General features: G+C 39.5%; 1 protein-coding gene across 1 annotated transcript in view; it reads left to right on the top strand.

Moving 5' to 3' along the window:
• Positions 1 to 17,039: 17,039 nt before the first annotated feature.
• LOC131046993 (GCN5-related N-acetyltransferase 3, chloroplastic) overlaps positions 17,040 to 22,316 on the top strand; it is a 142,923-nt gene continuing 137,646 nt past the window's right edge. Inside the window, exons 1-2 of the mRNA XM_057980806.2 lie at positions 17,040 to 17,579; positions 17,946 to 18,004. Coding sequence (XP_057836789.1) covers positions 17,103 to 17,579; positions 17,946 to 18,004 — 536 coding nt within the window. The 5' untranslated portion in view covers positions 17,040 to 17,102. The remainder of the gene's footprint in view (positions 17,580 to 17,945; positions 18,005 to 22,316) is intronic.

Here is a 22,316-nt window from a genome sequence, read left to right as displayed (position 1 = left end):
CCGCTACTTCCCTAGCTGCAATAATCTTAATATCATCCAAGCAGGCCATCCTCGGTGGTTCCGCTTCTATCGGTTCGCAAACGAACTTGTGTGACAAAAGTTCCGCCAACTGAGTCAGTTTGGCGCTCAAGGGGTCTGCTACGGCTCCGGGCTGTTCCATCCAAACCCAACATTGGAGAGCTTCCGAACAGCTCGCCACCAGCTCAGAGGCGTGGGGGCAGTCCTCTGATCGAAGTCCATCTCCAGAACCAAGGACTAACAAGTCTCTCAAAGATATGGCCCCGCGATTCTCCCATCTGTCCAAGATGTCCACCTCTGAAAAGATGTCCGGTAGTTCAACAGAACCCATCAAGATTTCAAAATCGACATAGAGTCGGGCCGAGCCTCCTCTCAGCCGTCTGAACAAAAGGCTGGTAGTCTGGGTACTGGTAAGGAAGTCGTCCCCTAACGATTCCTTCAACTGCTCTGCTTTGTTCCGCCTGCCTCTCAGGCTTTCATACTCAAGCAGACCGAGTAAGTCATCTTCCGATGTAGGCTCACCCTGGCCTGGTACATTAAGGGCTGATCTTTCTATCAGCACCTCTTTTAGCATCTGGAATGCTGACTGCTGCTTGTCGCCCCATTTCCATTTGCGGTCCTTCATCAACAGGTCCGTCAAAGGGCTCGCAATTCGGGAGTAGCCTGCTATAAATTTCCGGTAGTAGTTAGCTAACCCAAGAAATTGTCTTACCTCGTGCACATTGCGGAGTGGCTCCCAGTCTCGGATCGCCTCAAGCTTCTCCGGGTCTGGTCGGATTTGGCCATGACCAAGAATATGGCCCAGAAATGACACTTCATCCTGTGCAAAGGCGCACTTCTCCTTCTTTGCGAACAGCTGATGCTCTCTCAACAAAGCGAACACCTCTTGAAGGTGTCTCTTGTGTTCCTCCAAGTCCCGACTGTACACCAGAATGTCATCCAAATACACAACAACGCACTTGTCCAACAATGAGCGAAACACATCATTCATCAAAGTGCTAAAGGTGGCAGGAGCGTTAGTGAGACCGAAGGGCATGACCAAAAATTCATAACTACCATACCTCGTCGTAATCGCGGTCTTTTCTTCATCCCCTGGCACGATCCTGATCTGGTAGTAACCCTGCCTTAGATCCAACTTGCTGAACACTCTTGCATCGACCAGTCGGTCAAAGCTATCCGCTATGAGGGGTAACAGATACTTGTTTTTGATTGTGAGCTTGTTTAAAGCCCGATAGTCCACGCACATCCGAAGACTTCCATCTTTCTTGCGCTGGAACAATACTGGGGCAACATAAGGAGACCTGGACGGACGCAAGTAACCCGCCTCCACGAGTTCTGTCAACTGCTTCTTCAACTCCCCCATCTCTGGTCCAGAGAGACGGTAAGGAGCCTTCGCAGGTGGTCTTGCTCCTGCCTCAAGCTCGATCCGATGATCAACGTGCCTCCGGGGTGGCAAAACTACTAGGAGACTGTCTAGCATTACATCCGCAAACTCGGACAACACTTCCTGGATCGCCGAGGTGTTGGAGGGTCCCGAAGACTCCCCTTCATCCCAATCTCCAATCAGTGCGGCCAAGAACAACTCTTCCTGCCTTCCTCTGCCGACCTGTTTAGCACTCAAAGCATTCAAAAGGAGATCCTGCTCCATGCTTTTCATCGTCGGAATCAAACTCGGTCTGTTCGGATCCAATATCAGAATGCAGCCCAAGTGTGGCACTACTGCCGCTGATGCCGACCTCAAGAACTCTTTCCCAAGTATGAGGTCGAACTCATTCATCCTAATAGCAATGAAGTCGAGCGCACCCTGCCACGATCCAACTCGGATGACTTCCTTATGGATCTCGCCGCTCACCTGCTACGCGGGTGCAGTCACTGCCTTGAACTGATTAGAAGTCAGCTCGATCTTGAGTCCAAGCTTCTTTGCTCGGCTTGCAGAGATGTAATTGTGTGTTGCGCCTGAGTCCACCATAGCCAACACCTTCTTTCCACCAAGGAAAGTCTCCACAAAACACAACTCATGTTTATCGGCCACTTCGGTAGGATGCTTCACTGCGTTGACGAGTTGCAAGGTGCTCATTGCGGGCAACTTCTTCTCCTCAAACAGCAAAGCATTGATCCTACTTCGATCTGGACAGCTTCGTGCCCAGTGATCGTCTTTTCCACAGATGAAGCAACCCAGATCCCATTCCTTCTTCTTCTCGGGCTGGGCGTGATCTTTCTTCCTCGAGTTGCCTTCTCCGTTCGGCTTCCTAGCCTTCTTGTTTTTGTGCTCACTGTTCTGCTCAGAAGGGGCTCCACCTCCCTTCCTATCCTTTCGGCGGAAGATCATTTTGTAGTCCCCTCGAGCTCCACCAAAGCCCTTAGCTGCATCGCCCTTATAGTCGAGCAGCCCATCTGCAACGGTGATCGCTTCGGCCAAAGTCTGAACTTTCTGTCGCCTCAGCTCGTCCTTCGCCGAAGGTTGCAGACCTTTGGTGAAAAGAAATAGCTTCTCGAAGTCGCTCAACTTCGTGCATTCTAAGTCCAATACCTGGAATGCCTTCACATACTCCCGTATGGTTCCAGTATGCTTGAGTTCGTCAAACCTGGATCGGATGATCCAATCCGAGTTCCCAGGTCAGAACTGATCATGAAGCGCCGCCTTCAAGTCTGCCCATGACTTGATCAGTTTGACCGTCTTCCCAGCGCGCTCATCCGCCTGATGCGTCCGCCACCATAGCTTCGCACTTCCGGTTAGGTATGTTGCAATATCCTTGACCTGTGCTTCATCAGACATCTTCGGAACACATGACAGGTACTCCTCAACATCCCAAAAGAAGTTGTCGAGTGCCTTGTCGTCGCGCTCACCATCATAAGTTCCAACTCACGTTGCCTTAGAACCCTGCGTTCCTCCCTGCAACAACGAATGGAAGATCTGTTGACCCTCTTTGAGGAAGCGGATCTCTTCCCTCAAAGTCTCTACTTGGCCCGTCAACTTCGACCATTCTGCCGTCATGCGCTCCTCGAGGTCAGACTGTTCCAACTCCTCGAGTCGATTTTCATGGTCTTGGAGCCAATCGCGGTGCTTCAGATCTTTCCCCTTCGAAGACACCTTCGCAACCCTACTTCCATCTCCAGGTTGCACGACCTCCACTTCATGCTGACTGTCTGCATCTGCCATCGCTCAATCTGCACAACTCCGAAACCGTTCTGAAGCTCTGATACCAACTGTCACGGGCTTTGGGAGCTAAGCCTGTGCGGCACCGATAAGTCCCGTCCCGACTTGGAATAAGTCTGCGGACTGAGGCCTTCGGCCTACGCCTTGTCCCTTCTCAATTACGCTAAAGCGAAAATGCGCAATACAAAGCAGATTGAACTCCTCCCAGAAATGAATGCATAAGAATACAGAATGCGGACCATAAAGATAGTATGCACAAGAGATCTAAAGGTGGGGCGAGGTGCCCAAATCCTTCATTATGAATCCAATATTACAATGTCGGATAGAACTCAGTATTGAGAAATACTGGTCGCCCCCGAATGAGTGTCTAGCCAACCAACCTGACTTAGAGCAAAATACAAAGAGCCCCTTGGCTCAGATCAGGATCGGCTAGCTCAAGAGGAGAACCAGTTTGCTCCTCGAACCTGCCAGGTCGCCGAAGTATCAAATTGCTCAAGACTCCAATGCGTGCCTTCGCACAGAAATCCTTCGCTGCAATCTCGCATCCAGAACTGCGTCGCCGAAAGCTCGCATGTCTGACTGCCCACTGCCTGATGCTGAATGATGAAATGAGCATTGCACTTGGTTCATATAGGCAAGGGCTCGGACCCAAACAAAAGAGCCGTTACCCAGATAGGACCGGTCCCAAATGAAATCCGCCAATGAGAATTCGACGCCCAAATAGGTCCGGACTTAAGTGGTTAAATCCGCGCCAAAAGAATTCATCGGACAAATACATGTCGGCCCCGCCAATGAATAAATTCATGTCGGCTGCGCAAATAGCTCAACTCCATGTCGGCCGCGCGAAAGGGTAAAACTCCGATGCAAAATAGAACCCCACTATGGATAGGTCCGACCCAAAAAGGTGTGCAAGAAATCTACCCAATGCAGGCCCGTTACATCGGTCGAGATAGAGGGGCACAGAGGTCTCCTAAATGCTATGCGGGCGCTCTCTGAGAATCTCTATCCGGCCTCGACACAGACTCGTCTTGCTGAATGGTTTGGCACTGGTAGTCGATCCAACACGTCCTTGTTGTGGCCGCCTAGGCGATTCGATTCGAGCCCCCGTCTAGCTTTTCGGTTGCTTGGCGGATTTTGCCCTATCCGCAAGTGAGGTCGGTCCCTAAACATTCGAGAAACCCGATTGCTATGCGCCGACTCTCTTTCTTGCGAGCCTCCATCTAGCTTTTGGGTCTCTACAGAACGGAAGTCGGAATCTGGGATCGTTGTTTGATTCGACAAGGCAGACTATGGTTGTGCGAGAATCGGACAAATAACTTATATAGGTGTAACGACCTTTGAGATCAGACCCGAGCTAGAATGGATTCTAGAGTGTGTCTGCCCCTGGCACGTCTCTATGTCTTCCGATCCTTAAGTGCGCAATGGCTTGAGGATGCATTACTTGGGCTGTGGGATGTCTTGGAGTCATTCCCAGTGTGGTGTAGGGTTGTGTCCGGGACATGATCCGAGGTGTAATCACTGTGTCTAGGAATGGGAGGTCTGGGACCTCGCCAGGATAGACATGGGAGTATTTGCGAGCTGGCGGCACAACGAGCTGACTTTAGAACTACATGTGACTTTGAGCCACATTGATTGTGGGTACTTAGGAGGTTTCCATGAGGTCAGCTCGTGTAGGCCACAAGTCCAACCCTGAATACAGGGATATCTCTTGAGGGCGACCCATCGGTTGGGAAGTTCTCTAGCTTAGTTCTTGAGGCGACTCGCTGGATGAGAAGTCCTGGAGCTAAGTCCATTGGAGTGCCGTGTGCATTCGTTGGTGTCGTCTAGACTTATATTCCGCATAAGTCTTGTTCCGAGCGACATTGGTGAAGGCGTAGTCCGTATTAGATTTACTTGCAAGCTATTTGCAATGTCTAAAGGCGGTGCCGCACGGGTGAAAACTCTGACCCCGTGACATCTGGTATCAGAGCAGATTCATCGATGACTCTGATACTTGTCTTTTTGGTAAAGTCAATATTAGAGGAGCGATCTGATGAACGATTTTGGTGACTATTTGGTAACTCGGAAGTTCGGTGTTGCAAGCGCCGAGGACGTCGCTTATTTTAAGTGGAGGAGGGTGTAACGACCTTTGAGATCGGACCCGAGCTAGAATGGATTCTAGAGTGTGTCTGCCCCTGGCACGTCTCTATGTCTTCCGATCCTTAAGTGCGCAATGGCTTGAGGATGCATTACTTGGGCTGTGGGATGTCTTGGAGTCATTCCCAGTGTGGTGTAGGGTTGTGTCCGGGACATGATCCGAGGTGTAATCACTGTGTCTAGGAATGGGAGGTATGGGACCTCGCCAGGATAGACATGGGAGTATTTGCGAGCTGGCGGCACAGCGAGCTGACTTTAGAACTACGTGTGACTTTGAGCCACATTGATTGTGGGTATGTAGGAGGTTTCCATGAGGTCGGCTCGTGTAGGCCACAAGTCCAACCCTGAATACAGGGATATCTCTTGAGGGCGACCCATCGGTTGGGAAGTTCTCTAGCTTAGTTCTTGAGGCGACTCGCTAGATGAGAAGTCCTGGAGCTAAGTCCATTGGAGTGCCGCATGCATTCGTTGGTGTCATCTAGACTTATATTCCGCATAAGTCTTGTTCCTAGCGACATTGGTGAAGGCGTAGTCCGTATTAGATTTACTTGCAAGCATAACAAACAATATTTCCTTGTATAGGCATGAAGTTCATCTGATTTCCTCTTGATCTACACTAATTAACAACATGTCCAAATCTACCACATGCATAGCATCTAACATTCCCTCTATTTTGAAAATTGTTCATCACACTTCTATATTCAATTGCCTTATGACCATACTTAGTGCATTTCAAACATTGACCAAAAAAGGATAGACCATTTTGATTCGTGCTCTACTTCTGCATTGACTAGCCATATGACCAAATTATTGCAAAAAAATAGTTTCCAAATGTAAACTTATGAGCATTAGGTTGCCTTACTGCAGCCTTCTTGAATTATTCTTGTATTGTGTTGATTTTGTATTGCCTTGACCAGATCTAGAGCTTTCACCTTTCTCAAATCCAAGACCTCTTTCACTGTCATTATCTTTCTTCTATCTTTCAAGCATCACATCAAGTATGGCTGGCTAATGTTGAACTTCTCCTTGTATTCATTCACAGTAGCAAGTTCACCTCTAAGAATAATAATCTTCCTTTCAAGATCTTGTTCATTGTTCTTGGATTGTAATAGCTCAAGCTTCAACTGATCATTTTCACAATTAATTCTACAACATTCATTAAATTTATCATTCAAGGATTGAGCAAGGTTCTCTTCATTCTTCTTTCTAGCCTCAATCTCCTTTATCAACTTCATCATTATAAACTCCATCTCGTGCCTTAAGACAACATTTTCTTCAACAATCTTCTCACATTCTTTTGTCTTCTCCTTCAAAACTTTATCATCCATGCTTTGACTTTCTTTCTGCTTTAGCTGATCAAAAAGTTCCTTTCTCTTTTCCCTAGACTTGTTCAACTGATCCTTCAAAGACTGAATGAAATTCTCATCATCCCTCAGATTCCCTTTCAATTCATGGACTTGAGCTTTAGACTGATCAAGATCATCAAGAGTAACAATAAGCTGATGTTTCAAACTATCAGACTCCATTATCATACCTTCCCGAACCTCCCTCAAGCTATTAGACTCATTCTGAAGAACTAGGCTCTGATACCAATTGTTGGAATCAAGGAACACTAAGAGGGGGGTGGTGAATCAGTGTTCCCCAATCTTTAACTTTATTGAACTGATCACTTAACCAATAACACATATAAAAAAAGGAAAGATGCATGAATATAAAGCAAATAGTCACAACACCACAACTCCAGGATTTTTACATGGTGTAATGTTGAAAAAGGTGAATGATGGAGATCTAGAGGAAAGATTTTCTTCCCTTCAAGGAGAGATAAAAGTTTCACTTCAGATTTCCCTTCAAACACTTTTCATGCATTACATTAGAAGAGGGGGGAAAATACACTAGATTCAACCTCTGGAAAAGGAGATTGAATTATGAGTGATATAAGAATGGTAAGTTAATCCCCTCTTCTGGAATGAGATTTGAATTGAATTGTGTACTTATAACCAAGTGAAAAAGTGACAAAGATTTGATTATAACTCGAGATAGAAGAGTAGGATGAAGTTGTGCACCTGGATCTGGCAATAATTTGTAGAGACGAAGCTGCACTGTGAATTTGAGAAAAAGTTGCTCGGATCGTAGTGGGAGTGTACACAGTCGTCCAAAAAATCTGTGAAACGAAAAGGGATTTTTCATCTTTGCAAATGGAGTCCAAATCCGAAAGTACAACTTTGCACCTGCAACCTACACACAGAAAAGAGAGGAAAAGGGGTTGGGATTGGGGGGTTTGCCTTCAGGTCAAACCCTAGTTTTGGAATTAACCAAATGATGAAAGAAAGTACTTGCAAGTAAATGTAAATGTAAATCACCTCAAGGGAGGCTGTGATAGAAATGTTGATAGAATTGCTTGTATTGGATTGAATGTCGAAAGAGATCTCCTCTTCAATAATTGAATCCTTGACTTGAATGCAACACCTAGCCTTGAAGGGAGACTTGAGAATGCTCAATGCTAGAAGGGAATGCTTGAATGCTCTTGAATGCTTGATCTCATGTAAACTTCCCACTCATCCAACTTATGCAAATGAGAGGACAAATGCAACATATATACTCATCAATTAGGGTTAATTGACCGATTTTCTATTGCAGGCCGACACTGGGGGAGTTTTCCTGCTCAATGCACAACCACCAAAGCACAATTGAAAAAGGGTCCTAACCCAAAATAGGCCAGAGACAGGGGCACCACGCCCCTGTCCTACCCTTTTTTTCTAGTTAATGATGCAGTTTAGGTAGTGCAGAGGGCAAGAGAGATGCAGTTTCTAGGAGTCGATCAAGTCTTCGGTCTCTGATCAGGCTTAGGGATTCGATTCGCATGCATGAGGACCCTAATGTGGTCAAGAATTGCACAGGTCACAATTTCATGACACTACATGTGGAAACCCGATTAAGGGAAAAACCATGGTGGGATTGAGACCCACAATATTAATATACTCTTAGAAGTATAGGAATATTATAATGGGGAATGCACATGCATTCAAGCACACCGCCTAGAGCTCACTGCTCAAATTACAATAAGGGATACAACCCCGAAAGACACACTATCTTATAAATTTACTACAATAGATATCTGAAAAGGTTGAACTAATAAATAACATCTACAAATGCTTGGAAATAGTTCTAGTTAAGATCATATATCAAACTACACACTCTACAATACACTCTGCTTTGATATGTTGTTTTGTTGCAATCAGGAGCACCAATCTTGCACTTGCACATGAAGGATTGCACACACTCGATTAACAATGCTCACGACATATCCATCCACACCAAAAATGACACTATTAATCACTCTTACATATCTGCAACATCAAATTGGATCATTTACATGTCGACCCAAAAGCGCATAACACACAGATGAAATGTGTAATACCAGGTCGGTTCAATCTGAACTCCAATCCACATGCTGACCAAAACAATGTCAGCTAAGACATATTATGGACCCAAATTACCATCGTGATCATGAGACACCTCCAAGAATTATGCCTCAAACTTCTATAACACGCCACAATCATCATGAATGTCGTATAGCATGAAGAACACCGTCAAACCAAGAAAAATATCATTAACGTGCATAACAATGAATGTGGACCACCAACACAAATATAAAATGATCTAGAAACATCCACAAGCATCATGAATTACCGCAATAACAACCGCAACATCACTACTTACTAGAATCTTTGTCATCATTATACCGAAACTCAAGAATACTAACTCAACTCAATGTCAAACTGAAAGATACGCTTGCGAACATCCAAATCATGAACCATCTGAATTGAGGACACACCAGAATGTCCCAAACACTCTACCAAATCTGTAAACAAAGATATTGCGATCCCATAGAAATACAAAGAAAAATTCAGAATACCGAATAACACGAACAACTGAAAACTAACCACAATACTCGATCAAACCATTATGCGAACCACTGAAACTTCTGCTGAATCAACTAGAGAAACTTATCTCAAAACCCTTTAATCTGCAACAACTCATCTGAAACACACTGGCCAAACCAACTTACTTAATTTGTCTACAACACTGAAACACATAGAGCAATATGTTAACATCAATGACAAAACAATGTTTCAAGAAACTTCTCAACTATATGCAAGCTAGAAAGTTGTGTTATGCTAGGTGATCCATGAGAAGAAAAGCAAGAGAGACCATGAAACCCACAAGCTAGTAAGATACATTATGCTAGGTGACCCATGGGAACATTAATACTTGCAGGACAATAAGTTGTGTTATGTTGTGTGATTCATGTAGAGGAGGGTTATAATAGTCTATCAAGTTGTGTTATGCTAGTTCCACTCATCAAAAATGTCACACAAGGAGGGTTAAATCGTATAGTGAGTTATGTTATGCTAGTCAAACTACCTTAAGGAAGTTGAAAAAGGAAGAGCTGAAAGATCTAACAAGCTGTGTTATGCTAGTCAACTCACCTTACTGCATATATCACCATCTAGTTTCAAGAGTTAAGCATCTCATCAAAGAGTTAGGTATGGATTCAAGCATGCAACAACTTGTATAAGTCACGTAATTGAAAAGAAAAATATGCATGCTTTCAGGAACATCTCATATAGGAGTTGGGATTGGTTTTGAGCATGCATACCTTGTATAAGGCATATAAAAGGATTGTGTTTGGTTTCAGGAAAGAAGCATCTTGTCTAAGAGTTAGCTGTGGTTTCAAGTATGCAATGACCTGCATAAGACATCTAATATCAAAACTATGGTACAAGGAGGGTGTGATGTATGCCCCCCCTTAAGATGTTAACATAGTGGTATGTTTATGTCTTAAGAAGGATAGAAAGAAGGATACACACCTTCATCACCGAGGAGATATCCTTTAGGAAACAATGTACATAAATCCAAGCCAAAGAGGCATGATTCTTATAAGCAAGGAATAGATAGTTGTAAAAGAGATACCTTGCAACAAGTGTAAAGACATTCCTTTGGAGGAAAGGAGGAAGAGATCTTTGTTCAAAGACATCTACCTCCAAGAGGAGATTTTAAACAACAATAATATCAATGACCAAAAGAAAGGAAGGATAACAAGGATTCATGCCTTCTTCCTATTGCTAGGTAAAGGGATTATTGATGAAGGATAACACACTTTTGACCCAAAGTGAGGTTTTTTTTTTTATAATATACATACATCATCCAGTGAATAAGAGGTTGTATGTATAAGGATACACATATATTACATAAGAGAGAATCCTTGAGCAAACAAACAACTTCACACGAGGAATAACATCATATCATAAGAAAACATAACTCATCCTAGGAAAAGTGGATCCTTAGAAAGGATAGGAGATAGAAGATAGAATCAATGCCACAAAAGCATAGGGACAAATAGAAGAATTGAACTTCCTCCAAAGAGAGATTATACATAAAAGATATACCATTTCAAGCAAAGAAGAGGTCTTAACCAAGGGACACACATGTACTTGCATGAAGAACAATTCAATGCAAGAAAAAATATCCAATTATGAAAGTGCAACTCAAGAGAAGAGGTAATCTTCGAAATAGAGAGAGAGATTGAATATGTTATCCTTGCCCCCCAAGTGAGGAGACAAGGAAGAATTATGTTTCTGTCCAAGTATGATTGGAATTGAAAATGCGTCACCGCACATGACAAAAAGCCCTCAATAAAGTTAAACTAATAATGTCATAGTGTGAGGAGCAAAATTATAAGGTGAATGAAGTGCTAAGGCACTACCACTTCACCAAGAAAAAATGCAAAATCAATTGTAAGAGCTATGCGAGCTTGATCATATTGGTCTTGAACAAATTCTTTAAAAACTTTACAATTTTCAAGAGAATTAGAATAACAATGAAGAAAAAGATAATAAGCATCACCTTTTTTGTTCTTGTTATTATATTTTATGAAAGGGAATACACCATGTTTATCATACTTCAATCTCCAAAAAAATATTGTAGCTAATTTTTTTGGATTGTCAACATGGATAGGTCTTGTCTCTTGAGATGTAGGACAAGGATTGTTTTCTTGAGGCAAAAGAATTGGTAAAGAAGGAGAAGGATTATTTGATGTAGAAGCATGTTTGGATGGGAGATAATTTCTATGTCTTTCAAAATATTCCGTAAGCATTTGAACCTTATGAGCATCCTCCATAGATGTTTGTGAATTGGGATATCTAGGAATTCTTCACTAAATTGTGTGGGAGGGTCTACAGGGATCTTAATTTCTTGTTCATTTTTTCCAATTCCTTGTCCTCTATGGCCTTGTTTTTAAATCATATCATATCCAACACCATAAGATGTTATCAATTATGAAGGGGAAGGTATTTCATTATGTATTTATTCAAAATTTGTAGTGTAAGGGCACATAGAGGGGTCAAAGGGAGAATTAGATGAAGAAGGAATATCCTTTGTAGGGAGATTCTCCTTTCTATCATCAATATTCATGTCCTCCTTGGTTGGTTGAGAAGAAGGGTCATTATCATCTAAGGCTTCACCTTTGCTTAATGGTATGTGAGGAGAAAGATCATAAATAAAATGTATAATGTCATCTTCTCTACAAATATGTTGAAGACTAAGATAAACCCTAGGAGAATAAGAAGGATCCAGGGGGATTGATACACTCACATTTTGACCTTGCCCCCCTTGAATTAGAGTATGTATATGAGAAGAAGATGGTGTTATGTTTCTATTTAATGCTTTCTCTCCATTAGAGAGATCATTGATAAGAGTTTTGACGCTTTCCTCATTCTCATGAGATACCCTAAGAGAGGAACAAGTGTTAGTATTTTCAATCTAATCTCTAGATTATCCTTGTCTGCAAAAGATTTTATGTGATCTACATATGCAATGCATTTTTACAAAAATATCATCTTAAGACAACATTCAACATGGATAAAAGCCTTGAGATATGGTTTGCAAGTGGGAAGTATTTTTGAAATTCTAATGATGCCATTTGTAAGAGTACTATTAATGACAATAAGTAATGTAAAGTGAAAGAAATCATTAGCCAACACATGATTTTGGTAAATGGAATCAAGAATCAATGTAATCACATGTAAAATTGCAAACCAATCAGATTTAGTAAATTCCATTACGAAAACCTCCCAAATTAGATTTGAAGGCACAATTAAAAATTATGCAACCCACATGTCAATTTTAGAAGAATAAATTAGGGTTTTTATGAATTTAACAGCTAATTTTTTGTAATTTAATTATATGAGTGAAAATATGAATGTTAAAGTGCATACAAATCATATATGAGACAATAAATTAGAAATTAGCATGAAAGAATTAGGTTCACCAAAAATGTGTTGGGTGTAAAATCAAGGTTTCCCTAATTAAGATAATAAAACCACTAGTCTTACTAAGGGACCAACACATTAAAAGATGGGTAAATCCAATAGATCTAGCCACAATTCAATTGGGAAAGGGCTAGAATTTTGATTAGATTTAGTTGTTTGTTTGCCACCCCCTTTTAGTTGAAATTGGATTTGAATTGTATGATGTAGGATGAAGTAATGAATGATTGAAATGAAACAATAACAATGGATTGCTACAAATATCAGATAGAGCCATAGATTGTGATTTGGGCAAGAGAAGAAGATTAAAAAATTATTTCTGAAAGTTCGGCCTAATTTTTTGAGATTGGGTAGGTGGGTCATCCTGGTCCTTTAACTTTGATGCAAACAAGTAGGATTTGTTCCAAATTAGGTAGATGCACTAGATTCACTATCAAAAGCTCAAGAAAAATTACCAGGATTGGGTAGGTAGGCTGCCTTGGTCCTCTGATTTTTTCTCCATCAAAATTTGAATATGTACGTCATCGCCAACTCTATTGAAATATCTAATTATAGCTCCCGAGTCAATTTCCCGCACACAGAAAGAGAGAAAGAAGGTTGTGGATAGGGGTTTTCCTTAGGTCAAACCCTACTTTAGAAATTAACCTTGAATTGAATAATGTAAATATTGAAGTAAATGCTAGGAGATATACCTTAGATTTGCAATGGTTGATGAGAAGATTGATGATGTAATGCTCTTTAGATATGATCACAAATGTTGTACGTAATAACATGACAAACACAAGAACACGAAAGACCCAATCAAACACACATGCTTGCATGAAGATTGATGTAACTTTGCTGCATAATACTTGAAAGGATGAAATGCTACCTTGAATTTCTATAAATGTTTGATGATGAATGCTTGATGGATGCACAAATGATAGGGTATGTGTGTTATGGAGTCTTAGATTCCAAATGAATTGGTAGGGTACCTTTATACATGGTTCCCTAGGTAAATTACCGATTAAACCAAGGTCCAATGTAAGTGTTACCACAAGGACCAAAATACATCAAAAAGGGGAATGTTAACCCATATTTAAAATGGGTCTTTATTAAGGGGGATACCCTGGTCCAAATAGAGGTTCCACAACATCCTTGTCCTCCAAAAACATGACAAGCAACCAATAAATAAGGGGGACACAACCATGGGATGGAGTCCACTTAGCCATGTAAACAAGTGACATCAAATCTAGAGTGAAATGAGGCCAAAACGAGGCTACGGGGAATGGAGTCAGGACACTCTAAGGTAGGAGCACAAATATGAGGTGTGAATTGTAGCAATTATAATTTACGACGCTACAACGATTAAGCTTTGTACGATGGAAACATGGGCTTGGCTCCTCATGTCCAAGTATTTTTATAAAATACTTTGGGAATGGCTTGCCCTAAGAAGACTAATTGATATAGAGTAGATATATTTGATGGTGTGCACAAACACAAATCATCCTTGCCTAGGAAGTATAATCACTATGTAACTTATGGAGAGATCATGGTTGGATCAATAATGCAACTGACCAAATATAGCCACCCCAAATCAAGTAGAACATGATGAGAAAATGAACCCAACCTTCTTCGAGAAAAAATGTCACTAGCGTCTCATGTTTCACAACTTGCTACTCATAGTTTCTCTTACGATAAATATGTAGGTGGATTGTAATTATGAGCTTAGAGATTGTATTTACAAAGCATGATATAGTTGGAGAGCCATCCTTCCTTGATGCTAAACAAGTAGAGTATAATGAACAAGTCACACTAGTTATGTCTCATTCACATGTTGATTCAAATACTCTTAGTAAATCTAACACTCTAGCTTGACAAAGAGTACAATTTTGTGTAAAGCTATCTCATAGTGCGAATGAAATATCAATTACAATTACTCTTGTAAAACACTTAAACCCTTTCCAACCAAGGTGGACTATCATGGGCCATGTAACTATGAAGAAGGAAATCCATCGGTACATTATACAAAAAGGAAGTGGCTAGGTGTTCAACTTTGATATTATAAACAATGAAGGGACGGAAATGTGTTGCCTTCTTCAATGAAGTAGTAGGCATTCATTATGAGAATATACATATTGGAGCTACATATATACTATTTGGAGGAGTAATAAAGATTGCTAATAGATTTTACAACAAACTATTTATAGTGGATTAGAAATAACTTTGTTAGCTAAATGAAAAGTTACTCTCTATGAAGATGATTTCTCTATTTCAAAGCATTGATTCTCTTTCATGCCTATTGATGAAATTATTGAAAAGAGTAACAATTCAGTCATTGATGTTATTGGAATTTTCATCTATGTGGAACCAAGCTTCGTGGTAAGGAGAAGAGATGGCATAAAGGTTCTTAGGCATACCATAAAGTTATTGAACATGTCTTCAACAACTATAGATGTTACACTATGGGGGCAACAACTGAGAAAGAAGGGCCCAACTCCAAAAAAAAATATTACCTTCAAGAAACCACAATTCTCATTATCAAGAGTGGATGTGTTTGTGAATACAACGAGAAAGTGATAATTACATCAAGCACTACAAACCTATCTATAGACCTTTTTATAGAAGAAACCAAACAATTAAAAGATTGGTTCAACCAAAATATTGATAATGTTCAAGAAGCCTCAGTAATGCTTGTTGGGATGTCCCCACCCATTATAAGAATGATAATAAGTGAAATTTGAGACAAGTTGCACATATAAAATAACACTTCTAATGCATACTAAAGACGACAACACTATTTATGAAATCTGATTCATTTTTCTATCTAGCTTGGTCTAACTAGACAAATGAGAAACAATGCAAGAAAATATTGATCCAAAATGAAGATGAAAATTGGTATTGTTCCAAGTGTAGCATAACACTTGGTGAATGTAGTTATAGGTACATAGTTCAAATAAAATTACAAGACCACACATATATAATATGGGCTATTGCATTTGATGAAGGAGCAATAGAACTCATGGGCGTGTTTGTAAAAATATTATATAAGCTATAATATGATCAAGATGTAGAAATAAGTATTAAGTTGATAAGAGATGTATTGAACAAACAATACCTCTTCAACCTAACATATAGAAATGAGACACATAATAATGAGGAATGACTGAAGGCAACTATCATTAAGGCTGAGCAAATATGTTTCATTACATAAAGTAATACCTTACTTGAACAAATTAAAGAGATGTGCAACGATAGGGATGACCAGCCTTAGAGTCAATAAACCATATTGCAATCAATAACAAATTCCTACATTTTTATAAGTTTACAAGTTTACTTGACATATAAAGAAGCTTTGCAACTTCTCATCAAGATTTTAAAACTATTGTCCTATCCCATACAATCCTTGTCATCAACCTATCATCTTAGAAAATGAACTCCTTTGTCATTATAGGGTCTCATATAGAGTTCCTATTTTGGAATATCTTTTGTGCATCTCTTAACGCCCTATTTTGTGTCTCTTAGTCTAAGTATCCAAACAAGTATTATTATTTTTCTCTATCTTGACCATACAAAGCTATTATGCTTATTTTATAGCATATAAGAATAAGCTCCAATCCTAGGTCTTTTATTCACCATCTCAATTTAGATTCATGACTTTGAATTGACCTAGGCCACTTCCACGTGCATATATCTAATCCTTGAACTTTTAAAATTTAAATTTCAAAATTGAACCTTGTTGTATGTATCCTATTATCCATGTGAACCAACCTAGCATACATTTGTGCTCCATGTTGTTGTGTTTAAGAACATTCCTTATCTATTTGAGATTACGTTGAATGTTGTAATACATTTACACATAATCATATTAATACCATTGAGCATTTTGATTGCATTATCAACTTGTATTATTATCCTAGGCACATTGCATGCTTGTCTACTATTATACATCACCATTAAATCAATCTACTTAGGGGCTTGAACAAAGGAGAATAATTTTTTGTTTAGCAAATTCCCAAATAGTATCTCTCAACACCATCCACTTCATACACAAGTATAATAAGTAGAGACACTTTAACAATAGTTGTCAAGCTTTTGCGTACTCAATTCTATTAGCACAAAGAATAATTGCATAGACAAATATTTGATTCAGAGCCACATACATTTAGATCATAAATTTAGAGTTATTTTGATAAACTCGTATTTTCTACATATTGATAAATCAATTCTCAACGCATTGAATAATATATTCCTCCATCTAAAATTAAAATTAAATATCACATTTAATTATTAAGACTCCACAAATTGAATTCTCCATCTATAATTCCAATTCCAAGTGTAAAGAAACTAGTCATAAATATTTATTCTAAATAAATTTATGAGAGGTGTATTTACTTCCTAGTCGTTTTCTATTTAGAATAACGCGATCTTTATTTATAATCGAGAACAGGGGAGGTGCAAAGAATGAAAGTGGACCATATGAGATGGAAACAGGCGTTTGGGTCAATGCAATTCCACAAATTTCTCCTCTAAAGAATCCCAATCTTAAAAAACATGCCAATTTCCCACGTACCCAAAGTTTTTTGTCACCCCAAATCAATCTGCAGAGCATAAAATCAACTCCGAAACAAACCAAAAATAGGCCACCTCGCTTCTACATAAACACAAATCCACTGCACATCAATGTAGATGAGCTCAGAGGTCTGTTGACAGACACCCACCAAAATTGTGATCGATTTCCTGAGACATTAGATGATGGGTCTGTGAAGCCTGTGGATCCCAGAAAGCTCAAAGTTGCATTGCTGAATAGCACTGTCGTCGTTTCAGTTCACACAGGAGGATTAAATCCTCATGAATGGGTGGAGAATTTATTGTATGGGAAAAGGCCTGAGGAATTCTTGGTGGGTTTTGGCAGGGCTACTTCTGATTCCAGTTTGACAGCATCTATTCATGACTTAGCGGTAAATTTCGAGCTATTTTCAGTTTTAGTTCTTGTAATTGACCTTAGAAAGCATCTTAGTTCAGAATTTGGAGAAAACCTTAATCCTAAATCTTTAGTCCATACCTTAAACACTAAATCATCGATCATAAAAACGAGTTTCAATTGCCACGAAAAATACATTGTTCAAAAATTGGAAAAATTAGTGCTCAAATCTGTTTTGAATTGTATGCCTGCACATTTGGTTATGTTGTTAATGTATTTCAATCCAAAATGGATGGATCAAAATCTGAAAAATTCAGGTCTCAAATTTATTTTAAATTGTATGCCTGCTAATTAGGTTAGGTTGGCAAATCAGTTCTTATATATGAGGTCTGTTTTTTTCCAGGTTGACCCCGCATTGCAGGGACTGGGTATTGGGAGGAAAATTTTAGAAAGAATAATCAGGTAGAAATGTAATTGCTCAATCGATATGTTTATGTGCAATATCTGCTTAAATATTCTATTGCTTGGTTAATTTTGAGTAAGGTTATGGTTTGCAGTTAAGGCCGTGCGGGGTAAGCGTAGACAATATTGTTAAGATTTGTAAGCATGGGTCATGCTCAAATGTACCCCGTAATTGCTACACCATAATTTCTCTACATGTCTATTGGAATTGTGGCATGCTCTTAGAAGTCTCTACCATTAACATTACACCACGATCCCTTGGTCTTATATATCTTTCTAATGAGAGCATAAACTCTAAAAATATAAATGCAGATTATCCAGAATCATTTACCTAATATAATTTATTGAAAAAACCTCAAAAATTAAAACTTATTAAATTCACAATTATTACAGTCAGTTATCCAGGGTATTGGGACTCAATCTTGTATTGTCAAAATTTGGTTAAGAACTATTAGTCTTCATCCACCATGTCCACATTAGTCATTGGAAGTTGCAAAAAACCTAAAAAATCGAATTCTTGGGAGGTCTTTCCATCATTTTTCGCTGGTTGCAGAGTTTCCTTGCACTATCGGACATTTCCTTCATGTCCAGTATCCAGTTCCATTTCCACAGTGTTTTCCCTGCAAAGTCCTCCACTTCATTCCTTTCCTTTCATTTTCCTCTTGCGGAGTCTTGTTGGTGGTCCAGACCTCCCCTTCGTTATCCCATATCCAGGTATCCCTGTATTCTCTGCAAACCTCTTTTCGCCTTCTCCTTGCAAACTTTCGAATTGGATCTGGATTTCCTTTTCCCCCTCATTTCATCCACATCCTATGTCATCTTCCACAAATTACTTCACATGCCCCCTTTTTCCTATTTTGTAGACTTCCAATGTCCATCTAGATATTTGGACCCTCCCTTCTCATAGCCACTTGCAGTCTCCACCTCCAAATCCAAATTCCACAAAGGTCTCCTTAGCCTTTTTTGCCTTCTATTTCTCCTTTTGCAGACTTCGACTTGACTTCAAGATGTTTGCCCCTCTTTTGGACATACCATCTTGATAGCTCTCCTCAAAAGCTGCTCTTGCTTCTTCTTGCATACATTTCATCCATTCCTTCAGCCACTTATGTGGATTTTCATACTGCATCCATATTTATCTCAAATGTTTGGTTCCCTTATCTTGTTCCACATGAAAGTTCCACATCCCATTCTCACAACCCTTCCCTCATTGGATTTCTGCAAACCTTCTATATTGCTTCTTGTTCACTCCAACCAGTTCTAGACCTACTCCTAATCATCATTAATGCCTGATTTGTCAACCTCCGCAACTGCCAGTTCGGCTGTTCCCACCTAGAAACTCATGCTTATTTCAAGGGCACGATTCAAATTCAAAATCTACAGTTGAGGATGAAGATTTCCATTCCACCATAAATGCAGTGGTTAAATTTCAGTTGCAGGTAGTTGCATGCCATCTCCAAGCCACCATTTTTGTGGATTTTGTGGGATTCAACTTGTATTAACATCCACTTCCTAGCTGAGTTTTCACAAGTTTCCATTGACCAAATCAAAATGCTATAAATACTTGGTCGATGGCCATTGGAACAGTTGGTTAGCTCTTGTTTTCAAGCGATTGCAACATCGAATGTATCCTAGGTTTTCAATCCTTGCTGGTTCCATTGCCATTCGAGTAGCTCATTTTGTGAATGACAAAGAGGTAGTTGATATGAAGGAGATTTTTTTAACTAGATGTCTCCTGTTTCAGATCTTTATGAAGACTCCTAAGTGAAGAAGTGTGACAGGTTCTTTCTCGTTTAGAATTTTCTCTTACCATATTTGTTAGTGTGAATGTAATAAGAATTTGATAAGTGTCACAACACTGTAATTCATTGCAAATTGTTATTTGTAGTGGTCTTTAGCTTGTTGCATATGGTTTACTAGAAAATTAGAGATGGATTAGCAAGTTGATCCAATTATTAAATACCATATCTCTCTTGTTATTTCTATGCATTTTCTAAATGTCATATTTGTCTTTTTATTTCTGTTTTGTTCTTTCTGGTTGAATATGACTTTATAACACATCATAAGGGACCATTTCTAGAAACTTTCTACACCTTAAAATGAAAAGCATCAATAACCAATAGTGTAGGAATAGGATGTTTGTTTATATGCAATTCATGATCCAATATCAGACCCAAGGAAAACATTTGAAGTGAGCCATAGTATTTTTATACTTAGAGGATCATGTCTTTTATATCTATATTAGCTTAATAGAGTCTATAGAAGTAGGTTATTCTTTGTTCTAGTGACAAATTTTGGAGTTAAAGTATATAATTGGATGCTACTATGTCTATTTTGCACTTTTTTAGTTGTGATCCAATCCTGTTTAGGATACCTCTAGGAATACCCTCTTGGGTCTAGTTGAGCCCAAAGTGAATGAGAGATTATCTACTTTTAGTAATTGGCCTGTCATAACTCACTCTTTGTTGATGAGTTGGTCTATCCACCTTCCTCTACGACATAGCCTTGGCTGTAAAGTGGATATATCTCTTCAGAAATGTTGTTAGGAATAAAAGTAAACACCACAAATAGAAATATGAAAATCTGATTACAAATCTGAAATTAGAGCCTTTTGATCAAAACTGTTCATCTAGAAGAGCTTGATTATGGAATAGCATTAATGGAGGTTATGACAAAAATCAGCCATGTAATAAAATCAACAAACCTCATAGAATCAACACATAACATTGGAATTACGTAGAGGAAACCCTTAAGGAAATAAAATCCATAGGAAAGAGGCCAAGATTGTGTTAATCTTCAAATACATGAGACATACACAACAATCTTCCTTCTACTCCCAATTCTAACAGCTTTTGTGTATTAGTAAAATCACCTCACATCCAAGAACCACAATATATAGAGATGTAGAGAAGCCTTATGGGCCCCAAATGGGTGCCCAAATCTGGCTCTTCAACTTCCGATGCCTTGGCCATTGGTTTTCCGTCTTTGAAATGTGAAACATCCTTGTAAATCAGCAAACCTCATAGAATCAACACATACCATTGGAATTATGTAGAGGAAACCCTTACAGAAATAAACTCCATAGGAAAGAGGCCAAGATTGTGCTAATCTTCAAGTAGATGAGACATATACAACAATCTTCCTTTTACTCCGAATTCTAACAGCTTTTGTGTATTAGTAAAATCACCTCACATCCAAGAACCACAATATATAGAGATGTAGAGAAGCCTTATGGGCCCCAAATGGGTGCCCAAATCTGGCTCTTCAACTTCCCATGCCTTGGCCATTGGTTTTCCCTCTTTGGAATGTGAAACATTCTTGTAAATCAGCAAACCTCATAGAATCGACTCATAACATTGGAATTATGTAGAGGAAACCCTTATGGAAATAATCTCCATAGGAAAGAGGCCAAGATTGTGTTAATCTTCAAATAGATGAGACATATACAACAATCTTCCTTCTACTCCCAATTCTAACAGCTTTTGTGTATTAGTAAAATCACCTCACATCCAAGAACTACAAAATATAGAGATGTAGAGAAGCCTTTGTTGGCTTGATGATAATTGTAATGTATTCATCACTTGTTGTCATTGATGAAACACTCTCACACACACATATGATTACATTGACTACCAGTGTAACTTCAATTGGTTTACACTGTCAACCGGTATGTTTAAAGGTTTATCTCTAACCGGTACTCTGTGTCAACCGGTATGTGCTTAAGAGATAACCTGTGGCTACACTAAGTGGACATCAAAATGAAGATGAAGATGAAGATGGAGATCAGCGGAAGATTCCAGGACAACGGATCACATGTTGTTCCAATCGGTATTGACTGTTCTAACCAGTATTTGTTCTTGTGATGAGTTACCAACACCGTTTTCTTGGCGGTCATTTTTGTGATGAGTTATGTTTACTTGTCTAGATACACTGCACCTAGGAAATTGTGTTTTGATTTCCTTAGGCCGACATAAGATTTGAATGTCTATATTAAGACCTCTTAGTGAATCATTTGAAAGAAGATAGTGATAGAGAGGAGATTATGCGAATACTGATATGCATAAAGAGTGAAAGCTTTTGTTGAAGAGCGATAAGTGTTAAGATGAAGAGCAGTGTTGAATGTACTTAGAATGATCTGATCAAGCAAATATTGTGCTACTTAGAACAAATCAAACCATTCTTGTTGTTTTCTAATCATTACAACAGAATCAAATCCCCTAACCGGGTAAGCTCTAACAAGCTTCATTGTACAAATCCTCTAACAAGTTGATCCATTAGTGTGGATTCTCAAATCCTCTAGCGAGGTTACTCCTAA

Source organism: Cryptomeria japonica, chromosome 9 (assembly GCF_030272615.1).
Source record: "Cryptomeria japonica chromosome 9, Sugi_1.0, whole genome shotgun sequence".
Classification (NCBI taxonomy): Eukaryota; Viridiplantae; Streptophyta; class Pinopsida; order Cupressales; family Cupressaceae; genus Cryptomeria; species Cryptomeria japonica.
This window is presented reverse-complemented; position numbering and strand designations above follow the sequence as displayed.